The sequence below is a fragment of the Cygnus olor genome, chromosome 1, assembly GCF_009769625.2.
Source record: "Cygnus olor isolate bCygOlo1 chromosome 1, bCygOlo1.pri.v2, whole genome shotgun sequence".
Classification (NCBI taxonomy): Eukaryota; Metazoa; Chordata; class Aves; order Anseriformes; family Anatidae; genus Cygnus; species Cygnus olor.
Window position 1 is genome coordinate 48,103,206 of NC_049169.1, and position 9,178 is coordinate 48,112,383.

The 9,178-nt window shown below is 48.8% G+C and overlaps 1 protein-coding gene across 1 annotated transcript in view; it reads right to left on the reverse strand.

Moving 5' to 3' along the window:
* Nucleotides 1-8,923, reverse strand: part of PLXNC1 (plexin C1) — a 70,521-nt gene extending 61,598 nt beyond the window's left edge. The window contains exon 1 of the mRNA XM_040557238.1: nt 7,878-8,923. Within this exon, the coding sequence (XP_040413172.1) occupies nt 7,878-8,828 (951 nt within the window). The 5' untranslated portion in view covers nt 8,829-8,923. The remainder of the gene's footprint in view (nt 1-7,877) is intronic.
* Nucleotides 8,924-9,178: the final 255 nt, after the last annotated feature.

Consider the following 9,178-nt stretch of genomic DNA (forward strand, 5'->3'; position numbering starts at 1 on the left):
ACAGTCTAAACTTCCCTTATACTTGAAGAGTCATTCATCTCCACAGTCATCTACGCTGTAACACTTCCAGGCTCATTCAAAAACTAGAAATGCAAAAGAAAAGACAATACTGCTGCAGAAGACTTTTTTTTTGTAAATTCTTCAGTTCCACCCTTCTATTTTATTGTAATGTTCCCCCAAATCTTCACATAAACAGGTAAGCTTAGAGATCTCAACTTAACTTGCATCTTGCTTTTAAGATCAACACTACTATGCTGTTTGGTTATTGGCATGAAAGGTATTTATACTCATTTCATATTTTGCATCTCTTTTTCAGACTTATCTCTGTATGATTCCAGCTGAGGCAATCACATTCCCACTTCTAGTTTCTGTCTTGATTTCCTCTTCATTCTTTTACATTGCACACCTCAGAGGAAAGGGCAGCATTTTAGCTTACTCAACATTCAACATACTGCAGTCGGCCAAAAGGCAAAAATTAAGGGTTTGCAAATCCAGAGTGAACAAATGGGTGCAGCTATACAAAAGGGCACAAAACTTGTGAGCATTGTATAGCAATAGCCAACACTGGAACAATACAAAAGTGTCTTTCCTAGAGGGAAAAATCTTACGGAAACTCATTCTTCTTTCTGAACTTCACCACCCTTCAAACTCTTCCATCAATTGTTACTACATCAGAGGGCAACAAATATTGGTGCATGCAGTGAGCCTTTATTATGGCTAGGAATCAAGGAGATGAACTGTTCCAAAATTTTATTTCCATCAGGTTTTTTAAGTGGTATATTGCATAGCAATGCTGGGAGGACAAACCCGGGTGTGCAAACTGCAAAACATGAGGGAGGGTGGCAGGAAATGAGAGGGTCTTCATGGAGAAAGATCCTGAGCCTCATGATGCAAGGCAGGAGGGACAGTCAGATGCTACTCTCGTGGAAGAGGCTGATGGAGGCTCCTGAGACATGGGAGGCTAGAAATGTATGACTTCTTGCAGCAGAAGAAATGCTCCTACTCCACCCTCAGTTCTGAATTTACAGAATCAGCGAAGTGCGCTAATAAGCAACGAGGGAGAACAAGCTCCATTAAAAAAGGCTTTGAAACCAACTGGGCTCGAACTGAGCACTAGCAGAGAGAGCAAGAGGAAGTGGTGGGTGACAGTGGTTGGAGATTCCCTTCTGTGAGAGATGAAGGCACACATCTGCTAAACAGTCTTGCTGTTAAAACGGGTTTCTTTTTTTAGGGGCCCTGATCCAGTACATTGCAGAGAGACTGCCAATGATTTTCCATTCCTTAGACTACCACCCACTGTTGCACACCCACATGGGCACCTAAGACACTGCCCGGAGCAAATCAGGACTACAGAGCTCTGGGGGCAAAGTGAAGGAGATAGGACCCCAGGTTTTGTCAGTCCTATGGGGCCAGTGAAGGGTGATGCTTTCCTGGATTCGCTACTCACAAACAAGGAAGAACTGAAAGGAGATGTGATAATCAATGGCAGTCTCTGCTGTAGTAACTATGAAATAACTGAGTTCAGGATCCTGAGGGCAGAGAGGAAAGAACAGCAGAGTACACACCCCTGGACTTCAGGAGACCAGACTTCAGCTTGTTCAGGAAACCGGTTAGTGGGATCCCTTCGAAGGGCAGCTTTGAAAGGAAAAGGAGTTGAGGAAAGCTGTCAAATCTTTTGGGACAAGCACAAAACTCAGGAAAACAAGCAGACATATCAGGAGACGGGCTAGATAAGTAGGGAAGTCATGATTTAACTACAACACAGAAAAACAACATAAAGGAGGTGGTAGCAGGAACGAGTTACTACGGAGGAACCGTCTCTACATAAAGGGAGAGCATCAGGAAAACCAAAGCTCACCCGGTGTTGAAACTGGCTAAAGATGCTATGGGCAACAAGAAGAGTTTCTACTACCACAAGAGCAATAGAAGAATAAACAATGACAAGGTGGGCCTGCTGCTGAATAGGGCAGGGGATTTATTGACAGGGGATGCAGATAAAGCTCTGATTTTACTGGCAAGGTCTTGCAGGCCTTTGTGCCTAAGAGTTCAAGGAGGAGTGAAACTACTAGTATTGGAAGAGGATTAAGCCAGGGGTCTCTTAAGAAATCTCATTTCTAGGGAACAGATGGGATCTGTAGGAAGATGCTGAGAGAGTGATGTTACTGCAAGGTCATTCTCTCATACTTCAGAGACTGTGGAGATCAGAGTAAGTCTCCAACAAATGAAGAAAGGCAAACATTGCAACCCATCTTCAAAAAGGACAAGAAGGATGACCTGGGGAACTACACACTGGTCAGCCTCACTTTTTGCCTGGGAAAATCATGGTGCAAATCTCGGAAGCCATTTCAGGGCACAAGAAGGAGAAGATGGTGACTGGGAAAAGCCAGCATAGATTTAACAGGGATAACTCATGCCTGACCAACCAGATTGTCTTCTGGGATGAAATGACCTGAGGTGTGGAGGAGGGTAGGACAGTGGGACAGTAAGACAGTGCCATTTACTTTGGCTTTAGCAGGGCTCTTGACACCATTTCCCACAGCCTTCTTGCATCCAAGTTGAGATGCTACAAGGCTATACAGCAGGACTGCTGGATGGGTCAAAAACTTGATGGATCATCAGGCTCAAGGGATATCGGTTAATGGTTTGTACTCTACCTACAGACTAGTTATGGGTGGAATTCCTCAGGGAACCTACCCTGGGACATGTCCTACTCCGTATGTTTATCAAGAACATGGAGAAATACACGGTGTCAGAGGGATGGGAGATGCAGAGACAAGCTCTTTACTGAGGTGCATGCAGGACAACAAGCAATAATGTCCACAAACTGAAAAAGGGAGGTTTCCAGTGGATATGACACTTTAAATAAGAAAAATCATGATAAGGACAATTTTGCAGAATAGGTTGTGCAGTTTCCGTCCATGGAGTTTTCAAGCTCCAACAGAACAAAGCCCGGTGCAACCCTGTCTGATCTCGGAGCTGACCCTGCTGCATGCAGGAAGCTGAACTGGAGACCTCCTCTGAGGCTCTTTCCAACCTGAATGGCTCTCTGGTCCCAAGGAAGAAGTCCTCTGTTCAGGAGTCCCCAGGCTCTCAAAAGTTCTCACTCAGAACACCTCGTGAAGCCAGACGACAAAAGCAACTCTTCTTCTTACTGGTAATGTGAGAATTTAGAAGTCTCATGTGGCTTACTTCCCACACCAAACATGGGCAAACAGAAACTGGAAATTCACTGCAACTGGGCGGAAATATTCACTCTAGAAATGTTAATTCGATAAGTCTGTCAAACATCAGATGAAATACTAGCAGCCTGGTAATACACAGGAGATGACTTTACTACTGGAAAGTTAATTACAGGGTCAATTTTTGATACCAAATGATATTTACAAGTCTGTAAATCTCCCCTTAAATAAAAGATCATGGATCTTTTGGAATGAGTTACCAGACAAATTCAAATGTCATTCCTGCAAATTAATGGTCATGATTAAACTGATGCAACTCCGGTGACTTCAACACCTGATTCTACCAGCTAAGATTTGTCCCAGGGTTACAAATTATGCTCAATAAATTAAGGAGCACGTACCGACTCACATACTTATCACCCACTGAATAACACAAAAATTTAAAGAACAGGCTGTTATGTATCCTCACTCGCATTAAACAGCAGATGAAAATTCAACAGAAATATCTTATCATTTAGCAACCGTCTCAGCCAATTTTCATTTTTTAGGATTTTCTCCCTCAAATATTGCAGAGCCCTTTCCTTACCATGCAACTTTTTTCAACTGCAAATCTAATTTCCCGATTTCTCATTACGGTTAGATAATTTCCTATAACTCTCTCCTGTTGATGTTACCTCATTTGAGCACTTTTCTAATACATCTGCTTATCTGTGATCCACAAGATCCTGGGATCTCTGGGAGAGATCTGAGATTCTAGTAGCTCCTGTTCAGCCACAGAACAACAGAAGCAAAGCCTTTCTTAAAGCTCATGAGCTACTGGAACAAGTTTGTGAAAGGTTACAATGTGCCTTGCGTGTCCTGGCTAAGGAGCTTCTACTTCATAATTATGACCCACCAAAAACGTTTGTTAGTGCTCAGTCACGCTTCTGAAAAGAAACTGAGAATCAGATTTGGCAATTTCAGATTTAATGACTATGGAAATCGTGACGATGATGTACTTATGTACACACAGTTTATGCTATCAAGTTCAACAACATACACCTCAACAGTGTATGTAAGCAGATATACTCAAAATGAAGAGATACGGATAAGAGGAAAACAAGTTGAATACAAAATTGCAAAATATTTTCACAGCTTCATCTAAGACTTCATTTTTCTCTTGCTAGTTACAGATCATGTTTCTGGAAATACAATGTTACATACATCCAGAATAAACACAGCCAAGTAGGACAAAATGCTCTGTCCATTGCATTTCTTGCATACTGCAAGAAATTAAGCAAAATTAGCTTCTTCTCATAAGCAGAGATTCCAAAGAATTTGTAGGAGTCAAATACTTTTTGATAACGCTGGTAAGCAAAGATCTTAAAAATTACTAATTTTGAATGACAGAGTCAAATCCAGCATCAAATCATACTGCAAATGTCAACGTTGGCCTAAGTCGTGATCCGAGACCAAAGAGATCACACACCTACAATGAGTTCCTACAGGACGGTAAGCAATTTGGCACCAATCCAGTGAGGTACTCAAGTTCACACTTAACCTTAAATGCATGGGCATCTCCCCTGAAGATGACAGAACTACTTATATGCCTAACGTTAAATATGCCCTTAAGTGCTTTACTGGGTTAGGGCCAGAAAGCTCGGTACCTTACAGGAATGAGCTCACGGTAGGGCATGCAGCAATAGCACGGCAGGGAAGTCAGGAGCACAAACACCGCCGGGTAAGCCCCTCTTGCAGCGTGCTGTTCAGAATCACAGTGCCAACACAGTGCAAGCACAAGCAGCCGCGTGGGTACAGAGAGGTATGAGGATGTCTTGCCTAAAAGTAATCAGAGTAATTACAGAAATGTGAGGAATGACAGGATCGGAAGACAAACTGCCACCGATCCCTAACATACTCTTACTACAGACTGTATTCCTGCAGTGAGGAAATTGTATTTGCAGTCCCTACACAAACTGACAGGACGTGTCTGTGCACACACACCTCATCACACCGTATCTGAGCTCTACAATTCAAGTGCACCCAGCAAAGGCAACTAAGACCCGCAGCACACTACAACGCTTAGCATCTTCAACGCAAAAGTCAGGATCATGTTTGACAAGCTCCACCAGCCACAAGCACCATCCAGGACTTGAATTCCAGGCGATCATAATGTTATAACGCACTCTTTTCCTCTGTACCGACACTGTCTTCAAAAGACTGGACAGAGAGGCACATGTAAGCATCGCTGCTTGTCTGCGCACCCTCTACAACATGCTCCTGATGCTCTGTCCTCCAAAGCAGCCCTTTCTGGCCACAGCCCGTGCCAGGGATGGCACACACCTTCCTCGCATGCTGCGTGCTGTCTGACGCGCTGCGCGCTATCTTCCTGCCAGCTCCGTACTCTGCACGCTTCTGAGTCAGAGAAGGGTATGTTCCACTTTCGCAGGGACTCATGATTTGGTGAGAGACAGTAGAAGGATCTGGACTCAAACAACCCAGAAGCAGGAGCATATGGGCCTGTCATCCACAAAAGTATTCTGCATTAGCCTAGCCTAACCTTCTGTACTATAAAAAACATACTACAGCTGAACTAGATGCATTTATTTATATGTTTATAAACTATAAGCACATATCATTAGCTTAAAAAAGGGAACACAGTTAGTCATGTAACGTTACAGGTCGTATTACTACACAACACCCCGATGTCCTGCGATCTCACGAAATATTAAAATACCATTTTCCCATCAGTGGTAAACTGTATGCACTGTTGTGCCAAAATACCATGATTAATGACATCACTGTAGTTAGGGACATAATGTCAGGCAATCACTTTAGTCATTTTTAATGTTGGGATTCTCCAGCACTGTGCCCAAATATAATCTACATTTCCAGGAGGGAGACAAGCTTTTTGGGTTACGAAAGTAACTTTGGAGTAACAGAAGTCTGATCTAAATCAGACAGATCCTTTGATGCGTGGATCACTGATTTTTCGTATTCAGCCATTTGGATGCGATGGAGAAAGGAGATCGAGAGGAACACAGGTCAGAGAGGTATCTGCCTCACCTGACATGTGTTACCTCACCCTGTGAATTCCCAGGGACTCCTCTGGAATTTCTAGCACAGGGCTTTGAAAAGTGCTTATACAGGATCTGCTGCCCAGGGAGGTTTCATTTTTCTGCTTCTGCATGCTCAGAAAGCACCTTATGAAGAAAACCCATGAGTAATTAGAAATAAGGAACACAAATCGCAAATCCAACTAGCAAACAGATATTTTGGGATGAGGATGAGACTTCAGATTCATTCACCAAGTTTGCCTTGTGAGAGCACCATAATCACGCACTAAGTTACAAACTGGCACTGGATATCAAAGAACTGGCTCTGGCTCTGTTGTGAGAGTTCCACTATTTACTTCAGCACAGTTGTTTCACCCGCATGGTGAAATGGGTGTTCCCATTCATAATGACATCCTCTGACACTGGCAATGGTGTTGCAATTCAGCAGGGAAACGAGCAGACTGAATCATAGGTGCCCTCTGGTAGCTTTTATTTGGAAGAATCTTGGCACTCTGCTCTGCTGTGGGCTAGATTTTGTCGCCCAGGAGAAACTACTACACTTCTTTCAAGGAGTTTCCAGCAAACTCCTGTCATAACAGTGTAAGGATTCAGGGGTTAAGCTGCAGACTCTGGAGCTGCAAAAAGATACGGCTTGCTTTACGATGGCTTGCTCGATCCCCTGTGGTTCTCCCTGATACTTTTCAGCATTGTTCCTTTTACCACAGCTCTGAAAAGACTGAGTGTGACTTGAAAGCACGGATGGGCCTTACAAAAGCACCTTCTCGTCTTGAACTACATTTTTAGCTTCCCAAATTTCCTTTTTAGCTCATTTCTTCACTAGCTGCCAAGGCCACAGCAAAGCAGGTAGCCTTGCCCACCCTCCCTCCATGTGAACAGGCCACCCCACAAAGGAGGAAGGAGTTCACGAGAGTGTTACAGAAGGAGGTGACCAGGGGATCTCCATGGGGTACCGCTTACCTCTGAAAATGTAACCACCGAGACAACAAATACATACTGGCTACTGCTGTCTGCTGTGCATGCTTGTCTGGGGAGGGCTTGTGGGCCCTCTTGAGAAAGGCCAGTCCTGGGAGGTCTGGAGAACACCCACCACCGCGCCAGCAAGCATAAATAACTCATGAGCAATGGGCATAACAACAAGCACAGCGCAGTGCACAGAAGTCAAACTGATAGGCTTTTTTTCCATTTCTGATGTAGCTGCAATGACACGAGATGTGAATGCACAGAATAAGGTAGGAGATGCTTTATCTAGGCTCTATGGAAAATACAATGAGGTATGACTAATTCTTGGCAGAAAAGGGCACACTGAGTGAAAAGCCCGAGTCTTGAGCCTGACCCAGGATGCCCTCAGGTGTTCCCTCAGACACATCCTTCCTGAGACATAGTTGGGAAGGATGCTCCAGGATCTGTTAAGGGATCGTCTCTTTAGAAACAGAAAGCGCTGCATAGATCTTCAGGGCTGCTGGAGCGAGGGCTGATGCGCAAAGCCGATCACGGCTCTGAAGTTCCCCCGAACTTCACGCGCCTTTGGGTCCGCTCGCCGGGGACGGCCCTCGAGTCATGCACAGCAGCACCGGCAAAAGCAGCGCCAGCGACAACACCGGCATGCAGGGCGAAAGCTTAGCAAAACGACGGCCAGACTTACGCAGTGGTTCTCGTTGACGGCGAAGTGCGTGGAGCCGCAGGCTTGCTCCTTCATCTCCTCCATCCCGAAGATGCAGACGGCGGTGGCGTTCCAGGTCTTGGTGCTGTGGCTGTGGTTGAAGACGCCCACCCACCAGCCCTTCTCTCCCTGGCGGATGAGGCTGGAGGAAACGATGAGGCTCCTGCACCCACAGTCCAAATACACCTGGCCTCGCAGGGAGAAGCCGCGCTCCGAGGGCTGCAGCTGGTGCAGGACGGCCATGCTCGGCGGCTCCGGGTCCTTGCCCGACTTGGCCTTCCAGCGGTAGTAGGGGAAGAAGAGGTGGCCGCCCCACCACAGCGCGTCGACGAAGTGCAGGGGCTCCACGTCGTACTTGATGATGCCCAGCTCCTCGCTGGGCAGCAGCGAGTCCGTGGGGCGCACGGTGATGGCGGTCGTCTGGTCCGACTCGGAGGGCTCGCAGTCCTCCTTCGCCTCGCGGCGGCCGGCCGAGTAGGTGGCCGCCACCGCCAGGTACCAGGCGCCGGCCTGCTGGAACACCACGCCGGCGGTGGAGCCGCCGGGCAGGCAGCTCACCACCTCGGTGCGGTTGAAGCGCTGCCGGTAGGCCGGCCGCTCCCACACCTCGCAGCTGCCCGACGCCCGCGTCCAGCCGGCCAGCAGCACGCCGCCGCCGCCGGCCTCCTCGTAGGGCAGCAGCAGCTTGCTGCGCACCCCGGGGGGCTCCCCGCAGCCCGAGCCCTCCGCCAGCGGCGGGACGCGGCGGCGCGGCCGCAGCTCGGGCAGCAGCTCGTAGAGGCAGCTGCCGCCGGCCACCAGCACGCCGCCGCCGCTCACCTCGATGTTGTCGATGGGGGCCCCCGGCAGCTCGAAGGACTGCGGGCCGCCGGCGCCCGCCAGCGCCGCCAGCAGGGGCGGCAGCAGCCAGCCGAGGGCGGCCGGCGGCGCCATGGGCGCGGGTAGGGCTCGGCTCGGCGCCGCGGGGCGCCTTTAGGTGGCGGCGGGCGGCGGGCGACGCTGCGCCATGCTGCGCCCGGGGCCGGCCGCCACCGCCGCCGCCGCCAACGCCGCCGCTCCCTCCTCCGCCGCGGCCCGGCGGGCGGGGAGTTCCTCTTTCGGGGCGGGGAGGAGGGGGCGCCTGTGCGGGAGGGAGAGGTGGGCCGGGCTCCTCCGGGAGGGCTGCCCAGGCGCCTCGCCTCGCCTCGCCTCGCCTCGCCTCCCCTCCCTCCCCGCGCTCGGCTCCGCTCCGCGCCCCGCCGCCCCGGCCCGCCTCGCCGCGGACGAGGGGCGGGAGCCGGCCC